At 32.4% G+C, this 15,625-nt stretch overlaps 1 protein-coding gene across 1 annotated transcript in view; it reads left to right on the top strand.

Annotated features, from left to right (window-relative positions):
* LOC143144373 (cholecystokinin receptor type A) overlaps window positions 1-15,625 on the top strand; it is a 49,018-nt gene that overhangs the window by 20,668 nt on the left and 12,725 nt on the right. Inside the window, exons 3-4 of the mRNA XM_076306704.1 lie at window positions 4,769-4,883; window positions 13,231-13,428. Of these exons, the coding sequence (XP_076162819.1) occupies window positions 4,769-4,883; window positions 13,231-13,428 (313 nt within the window). The remainder of the gene's footprint in view (window positions 1-4,768; window positions 4,884-13,230; window positions 13,429-15,625) is intronic.

Below are 15,625 nucleotides of genomic sequence, written 5' to 3' on the forward strand. Positions count from 1 at the left end.
TTTATTCGTCGAGATACTATTCTTTGGAGTTATGTCCGTTTTGATGTTTCGTAAGTGTTAGATGAATACCTTCCACCTAGTCTCAATGTACCTCTCTCTCCATCGACACACTACTTTCTATTTACAAGCTCAATAAAGTGATCATGAAACCTAACTTCTAACAAATACCCGATAAACTTTCCAAGAAGCTCTAAACTTTTGGAAAATATCAATTTTAACGTTAAAAGTTACATCTCGTTCATGATTTCGGCTTTGATATATATTGTACTGGTTGGAATGCAGCACGAGTAACTTGCACTTTGAATCACGTAGAAGTTAAGATGTATTGCTTTTATGTTTAATCAATAATTATTATAGATGTTCGACTGGATTGAAAACCATTGCACGATGCAAAGCACAGATTACTAAGGACTCTATTCTTTTCAACATATTTCAAACGAAACTTGTTTCTTGGAGATAAAACAATGGTACTTCAACATTTATACAAAAGGGTTTAGGTTTTATTTATAAGCGTTTACTTGTGCGAGTAATAACTTCAGTACTTTAGAGATTAATCGTTGGAACTGAGAGCTCTCGAAAGTATATAAACCTTAAACGGATCCAAGAATTCTGCTAAATACTCTTGAGACTATTACGTTCAAAGAGAATTTTGTATGAAGATTGCATAAGGTTCATTTCTGTAAAACATATTGTCCCCTTGAGTTTCGTCACTTTCGTGATATAACACCTACTTCTAGCTAACAGCCGTATATTTAATCTAAAGCTTTCTGGTTTGTAAATGCTCGATTAATCTACCACGTTAATACTGAATGACGATATTAGAAGGTAGATTAAATTACATTATGTAACGTTATCAATGAACGTGTTAAATTGGCTCAATTTTTATTTCATGCCTCATTTCTATCGAAGGCTCGATATCGAATTTTTAGCTCTTCTGGTGAAGTTCAATGGATTGTGCTTTCCGCTGGAGAAGAACAGTTTATTCCAGCACGAAGCGAGCACGGAACATTTTTTTTTCAATTTTATCCGAACTCGAGAGTTGTGGTTTACAGACGTGCTGTTACACGAGTGAGAAAATAGATAACGATGAGCGTGAATCTGAATTTTTTATATATTATCCAAACTACGAATCTACATACTGGTATTTACAATTTTTTTAAACTATCAGTTATTACTATAGAAATTTAAAATTCCGTTGAATGGAATACCAGCGATGTACGGTTATACATAAACGATTTTTGCTAAAAGAATGGAGACTTATGATACGAATTCATTAACAATCCTGCGGACGACAAGCAGTATTTCTAACATCGAGGTTATCTTATGTTCTTAGACGACATTTTACATCTGGTGCATGGAACATGTTTTAATTTTCGTATTCAATTTTTATAAAACGTTCTTGTATCTTTCCTCGTAGAAGTACACGTGACGTTTCAAAAATAAAACATTAGCCAATCGATTGGTTGAAAAATATAAAACTGTTTTAAACAAGTATAAAATCCTGCAAGCTTGTCATACAAGTGATGAAATTGGTTGTAAATTTACAAATGGATTTACTATGATAAGGGACTGATTGTGTAACAAATTTTCAAAATATTTTTCTAAGTACCACGTAAAAGGATTTCGAAGATGTTGCATGGTACAGGAAATTGCTGTAAAATTCATTGTTGGATTTCTTCGTACTAACTACACCTTCAACTCTTCGAGAAGGTTGGTAGAGAAAATAGGATGTGTACTTTTAGATTAGTTTTCAATATCAGGATATTTTGAACCTCTGAACTATATACATCATGAACTTGTACTCTTAAACATAATACTGTTAATCATACTTTAAGATACTGTTACTTCTTTGCCTTTGTGTTTATAAATTACAAATATTTGAAAAATGTGACACGTATAACTGAGTACTGTTACGAAGAGAAATTAAATATTTTCTGTTAAAACTGTTTGTTTCTATATTCATTTTTCGTGGAATAATTCCGCTTGTTCACAGTAAAATTTTCTTTGTTTTTAGAACATATAGTAAATAATGTAAACCGTAGATCAAAGCAGTATAGTTAATATCTTGGCCAGTAAAATTGATTTCGACATGGACGTTGGTGATTCATGAATATCTTGAGGAGATTTGCGTCAATTATCATACATTATCATACATTTCTCATCACAGATCTCTATTTGATTCAAGAATGATTCAATGGAATAGTGTTGAAGCATCGAACTGTACACTCCGGATCACCGACGCGTTTGATTCTCATTGCTGTCCGAGTTTACCAATTCCCCTTAAGTGTCTGGAAACTGTCACAGTACTTATGTTAAATTGTGCTGAAAATGTCTCAATTTGGCGCGTATATCGATTAGATTTTCCTATAGAATTAGAGGCGATATCTTGGATCGTTTCGTATCTCGCAATCTAATAATATAGTATCGTTGTTACCGTAATCTTTGGACGGAAATAATGTGTTCCACTTTTGAATATGAAAGTTCACTGGGAACAAAAGTCGTAGGTATATAAAGTAGTATTCTAATTTAGGTCCCACGAGTATAATAAACCTTCCATTACCTGAACTTCTTTTATCTGAATTGTTCTACTATTCGAACGTTGTGTTATCCGAAAAGTATTGCATTCTGAAAAATCTCTCTTCTTTTTAAAATATTCTTTTATAAAAAATAAAATTAATTTTGAACTAAAAATAAATTAGCACACAATCTCTAAAAATATCTCAAAAGTTACTCAGCCAATCGACTTGAAATTTGAATATATTAAAAAAAAAGACATTTATCTAAAGGGTAAAGAATAAATATTTGAACGATAAGTGAACATAAATAAGGCGGTTTAATTTTACTTTGTTCGTTAAAAAATATTTCATTATATAATTTAAATTGTATTTATTCATTCAACCCGTAAAGAATGAGAAATTTCGTGACTTTTTGTTCGTTAGTCGAGATTTTTATCCATGTAAGAACTTTTCCTATCTCTGTTGTTGTGTTGCATGCTAGTATAATGTTACCATAAAACCTGACGTATTGAAAGTTTGATGAAAGACTGGTTGGTGTATGTATGTGGCCGTTCAACAGCCAGTTGGAACATTCATTATTCGTGGTACCGATTCTTTTCTTTATTTCACATGCATGGTTGTTTATTAACGGAGAAGTGTTCATAAGTTCTGTTTCACACTTTGCATACGAGACTACAAACGATTGTTTCGAACGATTTAGTGTTATGCGTTTTACATTTTGCACGATTTCTGAGAATACTGAGCACTGGTATAAAAAAATACATTTTTTTGTAGTTGTGGGCAGAATCAATGTTTACTTCAAACGAATTGACATTTTTTTTTTTCATAAATTGGTGGTTGTTCTTGTCCGTTGCTGCGATCCTCTCTTTTTATGATGTATTTGGTGTGTTTTCAATCTAGATTTAATCATTTTATATAGAAATATTAATGCATATTTAAACGAAAATCACAGTTAATTCAACTCTGTCACTCACACGTTGGATTTAATTATACGGAATAACGTTTAGTGAATACACAATCGAGATATTTCAGATGACTTGATAAAACTTTGACTCGCAAGGTATTAAAATTCTATAATTGATCAAAGCTAAATGACGAAATATAAGTTAGACTTATCGTAACATTTATCGTACAACAGTCCTATATTATTTTCAAGGATACAAATTATAATTTCATTTAAACAAATTTTTTCGAATTCTTTGTTAGTAGAAAATTTGCACAAATTTTTAGTGTTTTAACTGAAATTTATAGGTAAATTCATTTTCATTTGATACTTCTAATGTATAAACCTTGACGGAGTAAAAAATGTAGATACGAAGAATTAAAACAACTGTGAACGCATAACTGCAAAAGTATCAGTGTTGGCTTAACTATAAACAGTTGTAACTGAGCATCAATGAACTTAAAATAATAATTATTACTCAGACACGTCAAAATAATAAGCAAACCCAATGGCTGCTATTTTGTAAATATAAGGAATCTCTGATAATACCAAAACATTCTAACATTATTAGATATAATTTAAACACTATCTAGAGCACTTCCTTTATAATCATGTTTCAGTATTAGTCCATCCTTGAGAGTCTTAATGAAGCTAGTTGCAATGATATCGGAACGTCGAAACACTCTTCCAAAATGAAGTCACTACTTACGCTTTTACAACTTTTAATTGACTTACTAGCAATGCTGTGCTAATAAATACAAGTACGGTAGAAAGCTGTCTGCCGTAAAAGAAATATTAAGTAGTTTCTTCGAACACAGACATCGATCTACTGTGAGAAAATTTAATTCATTTGTGTCCGAATACAGTTGTGAAATTTTAGGTAATTATACTTGTGATTTATCATGTAACTTATTAAGAAGTCACTTCTGCGCTACCTGTAGTACATGACTTTTTAAAGTCTGACTCGAAGACCAAAGAATCCTTGTTAATATTGACTTTTCAAGAGCACGCAACTCTGTAAAAAGTCATCTATTCTTCTTTCATTTCGCGTCCATAAAAGTCCTTTGTATAAGCTAATTGAACTTTCTTCTTAAATGAAAATGTTTGAAACGTATTGTTTGCTACATATAATGTATGAAAATTTTGCATTCCCTGAGACAGTAGATAGGCATTAAGAAAAAATGTCGTAAATATAATACGTGTTCGATCGATCGAGTATTATTACAATGTGTTTCTATATTCAAATGTCATACGTCTTCAATGCATTTTCATTAAGCAGAAGTTTGAAATTCATTTTCTTAACTTCTAGGCAGTTTCGGATTTGCTGCTCGGTGTCTTCTGCATGCCTTTCACACTTCTCGGGCAGATACTGAAGAACTTCGTCTTCGGTATTACGTTGTGCAAACTTATACCGTACTTTCAAGGTACGTATTTTGTAATTAGGTTCCACCAACAACTAATGTATTGTTGTTTCTATGTGTCCTTTGAATTCTCACGAAAACCATGATTTCTTTAATTAATGTTTTCCACTTACGAATAAATGGACAGATTTAAGCGACATGAAATTTTTATGCTCATTTTGCAGCGAGTCATTCGGTACATCAGTTATGAAATTTTCAAGAAATTCCTCTTTCGGAATGTAAAATTAAAAATTTTTTGCAAACGGGGAAAACGTGTTCACATAACCGAAGACTATTCTATTTTTAATTTTTTTAATAAAGCACAGGATTTATTGACAACGGTTCTATTATTGCAGAACTTTATTGAAAATATTTATTGTAAACACTGAAGACTTCATCGATCGAAACAATTTGTATTTTAAACGTTATCAGCGAGCTGGTGAGTCGACGAGCTGGTGGTAAGGTACCCGCTGTGAAAAATTATCCGAGACAAACCTGCAGCGAAAAATAGTTCGGTACACGAAATCCAATACCTTGTTATTACATTCCCTCGATATTTTCCAGTGAGCTTATCTGGAAAATAAAGTATACTTGCATCCATTTATTTCTAGGAAAAACTTGAAAGAGTTAGAGCAAATTGCTTATAAGTAAATAGTGTCCACCTTTTAAAAAGGCACACAATAATGCATATAACTATTATGTATAAAAAAAATTGTGTCTATGTATAATATATCTGTAGTAATAAAAAATATTCAGTCGGGGAAGGTTCGTCGAATAACAATTTGAACAATTAGCGTGTTTATCAACATTTATACGACTACGCTATTGATCGAGCTGAATAAAATACGAAATATGCTTAAATATTAATTGAACTTTGAACCAACTCTTGAAATACGTTTGTTTCTTATCTCGATATATTTGGCAATATCTCGTATCCAAACACTATCGCGCACCTAGAACCAAACATAATAATATTTGATAGACTGTGTCATAGTTAAGTACTCTACGAAGGTTTGAAATCAATTTTCTCGAAACCGAGGTCGGTCGATTGCAGATCTGTAGTTGATAATCAATGGTCTGTGGCATGAACATTGGTATTCTAAATAAATGGAAACCGCACAACACATGATATCCATGTGTCAACTGACCCCTTTATGAAGCTAGCTACAAGTCTGGCGAAACGTTAAATCGATTTTCCAAGAGGAAACCTCAAACACTATCAACTACATTCTTATCTTGGTGTTATTGTCGTTATATGATTGAATTACTTATCGTTAGAAACAAATGGAATCGAACACCCTCTTATGACACTAGGATGTAAACCAAAATTTTTATTTTGTGATCCAAAAATACTGTAATGAGATCAACTTGAGCTAATTGCTAGAAACCACTACCGTTACAGTGAATTCCCTCGAAATACAATTTCTACTTTTACGATACGTTCGCCATAAACGATAGTAAATATACAAATCAATTCGATATTAACTTTTATTCAATTTAATAAATTGGAAGATACAACATGGATTTTTATTATATCACTGAATTCGAACATGAAGTGAACTATAAGTACTTGAACTACAGAATTTTAATTATCGAACTAGTGTCGAAATTTATAAGTTTCAGACACCGAGCACATGTAATGCGAAACTTACTTGCTGATGTCTTCTTCGCTCAGTTTCACATGGAAGGTATCCCAATTATTCGACTTTAATTTTAACGAGCTTTCGTAAAATGATAGCATACAAGTCCTCAATGATGAATATGAAATACTAGGCGTAGTTACTTGATAGTTTCAAAGATGTAAATAATTAAAGTTTCGTACCTTTTGATGTAATATTCGGACTTGAAAAGAAGGTGAGCGAGACGGTACAAAAGCAAAGGTCTCTCTCAGTTGCTCGAAAGCTTATTCGTAAATTAATGTACACATCTTTTCAGATACACCATTTATTTTTTTTAAATATTATGTACAAAATTGAACAATCGGATATTATTTTGCTTTTTTTTATCATATGTAAGTACTTTAATATTCAAAACTCGGAAAATCGATATACCATATATGTCAATCTAACAAGAAAGACGAGTATCGTGTTAAGTGATTACTTTTGCGTACACTGTATTCTATAGTTTTCACAAAGGTTTCGTGATTTAAACTCGTAAGTAATACTTCTCGTGTACAATGTACATGAAAAGAAAACATAAAACATGGATAGTTTATGACCGATGTAAGAATTTTATTTTCCCTGAGATATTAAAAAGAAAATATTTCTTAAATTATAATAAACAACACCTAATGCTATCAGTGATTTATGCGTCAAGAATGATTTTATATATCGAAGTTCTTGTTGAGGGAACGATACTTAGGACCGAGGTGAGAACAACCTTCATATTTTGTTGCAAACGTCTTGTGCAATAATGCACTTCACGGATTATATGGGGCAAACAAATATAGTCCACAGTGGTTGTTCAGCAGGAAGAGAGGCGAATCGCATTCTAAGGTTTCTTAAGGTACTATCGAGGAGCTTGAATCCCGCACCTCATCGCGTTTCATCCAAGCTCCGAAGGTCTACACCGTGTTTGTCGATTTAACCAACATTCTTTTCGTGTCTCGTTCTACTTGCGACCGGTGTCAAATTTTCTTTTAATGCAATGGGAATTTCAAAGAATACGTGCAGGTTCGAATCGTATCAGTTTGAACGATTCTATTTTTTATTATTTTATTAAATACCCTGAGCCTTATTCCTAATAGGAATTGATCCTAGTGGTAACCATCTTCAGTTAAATAGAGTCTTTCAGGGAAATGTATCTTTTACTCTGTCATTGAATGTGTCATATCCAAAAGACTTTTCCGTTGAATTATCCCCACCACTGTTATCTTTCTTTAACGCGATCACCAATTCATTCGTATTTAGTTTCAAATAAGAAGAAATGTCGCCAGCTGGCACTTTTCCCTTTCTCGATCTCACTCACTCGCGTACTAAGGCGCTTAACGATTGTGCAACTTAGGTGCGCAGAATAATTATGACACTGACCGTACTATAGAGCGGCTCGAATCTTCAGAAACGTTTAATGTAGACGAAAGTAACCTATTTACAATTAAATAGGTGCAACGAATTTGATGAATAGTTATGAAATTACAATGCTCGTCGATAGTTGTGCAATATTCATATATTCAAATAGATTTGTTAATACAACGATTAAACAATTATTTATTATACGTATGTTTTATTGCGTTTTAAGAATGTATGCTGATACATGTAACCTAGACAGAGTCAAGAACAATAGATTGTTAACAGCGTTGAAGCGTTTAAAGTTTGCGACAGATAACAATTTAACGAACTTATTATTCTTTACTAAATACGTATTATTGTGTTTCGATAATAAACTTTAGTATCTAATAAGTTTAATAATGAGTTTTATGTAAATAAATATATTACCTATATAATTAAGTATTATTATCTATGCACGGCTAAATTGTCCTTGAACATGTCAGGAATACGTCAGTCAGAACAGTGAAAGCGAGTGACAAACAAGAATTGTTCCATGAAGTGATGTTAATGAACACGAAATACCTAGAATGACAATTAATGTATTCAAGCATTTACACAGGCCTGAATTAGCATACAAGGTTATGTTCCTCTAATTTGGCAAAAATTTCGATTTTGTGCCTTTCTTTAATACTCTGTTATCTGTAACCTACATACGCTGTTCTCCAATGTTGATGGAAAACCACTGGAATATGATTGTACCTCCTACTTGACCCTTTTCATAGTAACTTCACGAAGTGACGGCTTATTGGATCATAGAAGATCCGAAAGTCCGTAACAAAGAGCGCTGCGCAGTTCATGAAAAACTGTAACCTATCGAATAACTCCAATGTGTGCAATACACAGTATAGAACACATTTGAAGTATTTGAAAAGACGTACCTGAAGTGTATTATACGCAATGCTTTTAAATGTAGTTTTAGAAATCTTGCTGAAGCATAAACACGTGCAAACAAAAACTTTTATGGACATTATTATTATTCATATTATTTATAAATGTTTGAACGTTAATTAACGACACAACTTTCGAGCTATGTATGGATGAAGTGCAAGTGCTCTTCAATCAGTTTTTACGAGGCTACGGTATCGTAAAAGTAAATGGTACATCGATAAAATGATAGAAAGGATAAAGCAGAATCTGCACCTCGTTAAAAGTGTAATCGGAAAAATTGCAAGTATTGTCGGATTTTAATTAAAAAAAAATTTTTATTTTTAATATATGTCTTTCATTAGTTTTCTATGCTATCGATGCAATCAGATTCTGTTAGAAATACTTACTCATTCGATTCATAATAGAGGTGATAAATTTGTAACTCATTTCAGTGTCCAGTAACATAGAATGTATCCACAGCCAATGTGACTGATTGACTCAATCGTGTAAGTTTTCTATCTTATGTAAATGTATTCAATCTGGTTTCGTATTGCAAATACAGAAATATTATTTAAAGAAATTTGTGTAAGTAAAGAAAGTTAAATAACACAATATGCAGGTTTGCCAAATTTAACACAATTATCGTGAGACACTTTGGGTGGACCCCGATAGTGGCAGTTCTTTCTAGAATGGAGTTCCAGATTCTTCCATTAAGTTCAGATTACTTCTTGCAAGCAGGTTTTCAATATCCTCGATCTTGAGCTCTAAAATAGGTCGAGACTTTCGTTATGCGAACACCATCTACATGTATACCCATGGAAAAGTTTTTGGAAAGCGATGAAATTCTAGAGGAAGTACGTTTTATTAAATTACTAGAGAACTTATTCTTAACTGAGTATTTGTAACTCGAGATTCATCTTTCGCAAAGTATGCTCGTACAAAATATGGTATTTTATTATGATTAATTGTGGAAAGTATTGAGTACAATGTAGAGTATATTCAATCATTAACTGATTTAAATGGATTTAAACGATCTTGAAGAACCATAGGTCGTTCTAACTGCTATTAAAGATAAACAGAAAGAGAATCATTCTTAAGGTTTATTGTTTTGTAATTGAATTTTCGATGAGAAATAAATTAGCGTTACAATAAGATAGAGAATCTAGTTGCGAGAAATATAAAATTTAATTCTTTAATTTTCTTTATTTATTACCGAAGTGATTTTTTCGTTGTTGTAATCTTGGGGATTTAACAAAAAAGAAATAAAAGGAATGAATATTTGTAAAATTAATTGCATCTAAACAGTTCAATGAATTTCGATATTATTTTATATGTAATTTTTATTTTCTCATCCCAAAACCTAATTCTATTATTAATTAAAATTGATCCATGGATAATAATAATCACCTTTTGTAGTTGTTTAGTTTCTTTGGTACATAGTTGTTATTTATAAAAGTTTTACTTAAACCAGATCTTTGTTATCGGAAAGTGCTTTGATGTATTTGTTTCTGATAATTATTTATTAATTGTGAAATATTCAATTTTGTAATTCAAAATTTAATTTTCATTCAAGGAAGAGTAACATGTAAACAATTACTTATCTTCTATTCGTTATTCGGAAGTTCTATCTAGAAAAATATTTTGTTAATCTTTAGTAACTAAACATTCTATGCAGTAACTGTAATTTCTTGGTCGCCAGGCTTATATATATGTAGAAATCTATAAGTGCGCATATAATTAAAGAGGACGTTAGAGAAGAACGGGTCCGGTGTGGAATATAAACGAGATCATTAGACCGACAGTAATTGGCATAGTGAGGACGTAACGATTTCATCTTTAGAAAATTCATCTCTATCCAGATTGGATTCATTTTTTGTACAGGTGGAAAGTTGATTCAACAATTATAACAATAATTAACGTATGCTGTATATTATCTCGTTTTATACAAATTCTACTCGTTTGAAAGTTTAATTTACCGAAATACATAAAAAAGTCGTTTACCTAATCATTTCGTTGCTTTTATTATAAGTTGTTCCATTTTTTTTATTAACTTTTACGCATAATCGGAAATTAAACATAATATGACAATATTTTAATCAGAAACGTTGCACTTGAGTAACTATAGAGTTTAAAAATCGATAGAAATATTGTATTAATTATAAATGATACTATTGAAAGCAAAAATATTATACGATGAATAAAATTTTTTATTAAATCACTGTTATCGCCGAAATACAAAGATATCATTATACATTTCCACTAATTATTTTGCGTAATAGAATTTCGTGAATTATCAGCAGAAGTATTTAATATTGTAAATTCTCCTGGCATTCGTAATTATGCCAGTATAGATATCATATACCAGTTAATTACCCATGCATAATAAGCGATTATGACGGTCGAAACGTGATATTATCAATAAGGGAAAATGAATATCCTTGTCTCGGTGACGATCTGGTCCAGTGACACATTTGTATGTACCTGACTTAAAGGTTGCGTTCCAGAAACGAGCCAATATAAAGGTATGTTTGCGAGACACTACGTTATATCGGCCAATAGCTGACACCGTTTGTAGTTCTGGCTGTCACAGACGTTAGGAAGGCGGTGTCACATATTTTGGCGAAAAGGGTCTGGCGCTGAAGGTCCACCTACCCAAGATAGGTTTTTCGTTCTCCGTAGTTCACCGTGAAATGTCTGACATCAATTTTAACCAAGCTTTGCGAGTTTGTAGAGCAATCAAAGATAAGAAACAAATTTTTCTTGCGTGTGGAAATTATACAACCTCTGTATAGACAATCAACATTTGTGCGAAGATGTTATTTGAAAGTTTAATAAAAGAATAATGATAGATTGTTCAAGAAATTTTCAAATGGGTATCTACCTAAGTATAAGGTTGCCTATACAAGGATGAAATTTAAAAAGTAAAATTAATCTCCAAAGTTTCGTTCCTTTCATAGTATTTGGGAAACTCTTGGAAGTACAAGGTGGATTTTTAAACGATTTCTTCTTTGTTAGACGTCAGTAAAACAGGAAACAATTCATATTAATTGTTTCTCGAATGTTTTTTTCTCTTACCCTGATATTAGGGATTCACGCTTTCACGAGATTCTTAAAATACTGGAAAATGTTTAGCGATCGTGGCTCCGGTAATAACGAGTTACAATTATCGACGATTCCATAGTAATAGTCTCCTGCATTTCTGGAGGATTTGAGCATTTAACCACACACTCTTTTTTCAATTGGAATTTGCTCGACGTTCATCGAGTTCAATATAAATGCAAATGATATTGATTTCCTTTGGATTAAATATTTACATGGATAGAAACAGATACAAAATTTAGCAATCCCAAATGGACATATTTTATATGTGTAAACAATCACAGTTCAAGGAAACATCTTTTTGCATTGCAATTAGAATTATGTATTCAACCTCCACTTTTGTTTCAGAAAGATTTATTTTCGTCAAAATAGGATCGACGTATTTCGAATTTAAATACGTTTAGTTCTGTTATTTCAATTTTAAATAAATTCTACTTTTATGATATGACACGTCTGCGAAACGTTAACTTTCTTTCAAAATTCACTTTAAAATAATTGCAATTATAAATACCTGTGTTTGAAATTTATTTTATAATACTGTACATTAATCCAATTAGCTGTACACTCACGGCAGGCTTCCCTTTACAGGAAAAGTACATTCGCATGTACTTACGCCAGAACGAAAGGATTAAATCCTTGAGAAATTTAACAACGATGCTGCTAAAACATCGGAGTGGTTCCTTCGGAATAACCCTTTCGGAGATACTGACATTGTATTATTATGGAAATATTATCAATGGATTGCTGAGACTTCTGCGTTGAGAATAAAGTCTCTTGAGAATAAGTCATCTTTCCTCGGATTATTTATAAACAATTTTTTTTTTTTAGAGATTATTTGTATAACGAATAAGTAAAAATAATTCGAATACAGTCGTGTTTGGTTTCATTTTCATCGATAAAATTTCGCTAATCCATTGGTAATACTTTCGTGGAGATACATCGAGAAATATGAAAGTTTTTAGTTTGCATTAGCAGTTGTACAGATCGACATCGCGTCCAGCATCGTGTGCGACATCGTGTGACATCGCTTAGAAACTCGGTGACCGAACACCTGTAATACTATACACAACTCGTTTGGTGTTGTGCTCACTCCCCGTGTATTTCAGCCACTCCTCTGTCGGGATCTCTATTTAAAACGTTATCAATGGATTTAACGCTGGATTGTTCCGCATATTCGAAAGAACGATCGTTGGAAAACGTTTAGGCGTAGGTTTAATTGCATCGCGCTTATCTACCATAAGAAGTACGATAAGTGAAGCTGCAATCATAATTTCAACCGATTAGTATCTTTATTTTTATCCTTGCTCAAGATTTCCATTTTTCGTCAGTTTTATTAATTATTTCTTTCGTTTTTCCAGCTGTGTCTGTTTCTGTCGGTGTTTGGACTCTCGTTGCTATTTCTCTGGAACGTTACTTCGCCATTTGCAGACCATTAAAATCGAGACGTTGGCAAACTCAATTTCATGCTTACAAAATGATCGGTGTGGTCTGGAGCGCGAGCCTTACATGGACTGCGCCAATTCTCGCTGTTTCACGTCTTAAAAGTATACGTGGAGGTACAAGTATCTTTCATTAGCATTACGCAAGTTAATAATTATCTCAATTAGACAACGAATCGTGCAAAGTTAGAAATTTTATATTTCTTGTCACGAAAGCTATGTATAATGTCGTAACGTATTACGCATGATGCACGAGATTATAATTTCCCAGTGTTTTGTATTCATTGTTAATGTGTTCGTTTTCTTTATTAATATAGTTGATGAAAAGATTTAAAAATAAAGTTACTTTCTTAAGAGTATGCCTGTGCTTTGTATTTGTTAATTCGAAGAACTGCGATTTGTCTATATTGAACAATTATTTGATTATTTTAAAGTAAAGTATGTGTATGTAAATTGTAAAGCTTCGTGCGATAAGTATTTTTAAACAGTTTCATCGAATTTCTAGACACAATGTCTACCATAGCAACGTTTCGCAAAATGGTCACCATTTTTGCTTCATGCGAGATAAAAGCCGACAGCTTTGCTAATCGCTCGTTGTTAGCGATATGTGCATTCAGCTTTAAGCAAATTGCATCTATTATTCGTCGATTATCGATTTTATCGTCTCTAAATATTTTGAAACTAGAATCAAACTAGAATTTTTTTGTATGCATATTGTATTTGAAACTTTTATCGTTTCTGTTTTTTTTCATTACAAAATGTTACTCTATTTCCATACATTGATTGTTCTGACCGATTTTCGTGATAAAAGAAAGAATTGAACGAGGCTCAGCGGAAGGAATTTTTGTCCAGTATCACCACTTTCAACCTTCATAATTCATACAGCTCTTGAAACTGTTAGATAATAATATTTAAATTGATTTTAATTAAATAAAATATATAAATGAGATTGAACTTACCGTTATTAACCCATGACTCCTTTTCGTGATTGAAGTGTTTAGTTTTTCACAAAATTATTTCATAAAAGTCATCGTGTTACGTTACCGAAGAATTTAATTACAAATATTTCTTTATAATTTCAATGATTGTTTCCGTGTCACAATACACTAAACAAGTTAAAAACTAAATGGACGTGCTAAAAAATTTGTCGTAAGGTGAAGTATAAATTTTTCATACGTGTTTCCTTATTATATTCTCGATGGAAAAGAGTATCTCTGAAAAATATCGCACACAGTTTATACCTTGAACGTTATTGAAAGCCAATCATCTCTTTACACCTTCAATGTGTATTTTAGGTACATTGTTGTGCCGAAATGTCTAATCTCGGTATTTCCTACTAGCATGTGATAGCACATTGTTCAAGATGTCTCTGCACCTGACACTACGATTCGATTCCTACACGCGAATTAACTCCTTCGGCACAGAAAGCTTTCTATATCTATTACGTTTCCTTCTTCGTACTTCCTAGTTGAAGTTTGGTACCTAATGTCATTTTTGGTACAGGGTGAACGCCGAAGATATCGCCTACCGTCGCTTCCGATAGATTAAATTTTGTTTTATCAGAAAAGCGACATTTTTCCAATCTCCGGCAGTCGGTGTTCTTCGACAAACTGTAATTGGATCACCCTGTTTCTTTTTGCTGATCGAAGCTTTTTAATACCTATTCGGCCATGAAGTCCAACACTATAGTAATCGCCTTGTATACGTACATCGACTAACATTGCCAAGATTTTCTCCTCTTACCTTACTCGTGATATCCCTAGCAATCTTTTTCTCGGCATCTAATCGATTTCAGCTTATCGATGTGATCGATTCCTTCCGTTGTTATTTGAGGTCAACCACTTCACGGACCATCTATTATACCATATCATGTGCAATATAAATGTATTATTTACTGTAGACAAAAATTTTTTAATTTTTAAATTTTCAAATATTCAAATTTTAATATAACATTAACGTCAGATTTCTAATCGATATATGTATCGCTTCAAAGCGTTCGTAACTGATTCCAACAATTCCGCGCGGTATTCCTCGTACACGAACTTTGGTAGACGTAGTGGTGTAAACCAAATGAACGAGAATGTTGACATGACACGTAAAGCATAGATTCTGTAAAAGATATCCTTGTCATTTGCTATTTGTCGCGTTCAAAATTACACAAGCCATGTTGTACCGTAAATTTAAGAACACGAGTTCTATACGTTCAAGATATCATTGATCCAAAGTCCTTGAATGTATAGTCATATAGAAGAACGCATTAAGGTTGAAGGAATGGAATTGTACTTTTTTATGGAACATCAAATCTAAATTCGTT

This window comes from Ptiloglossa arizonensis, chromosome 3, assembly GCF_051014685.1.
Source record: "Ptiloglossa arizonensis isolate GNS036 chromosome 3, iyPtiAriz1_principal, whole genome shotgun sequence".
Lineage (NCBI taxonomy): Eukaryota > Metazoa > Arthropoda > Insecta > Hymenoptera > Colletidae > Ptiloglossa > Ptiloglossa arizonensis.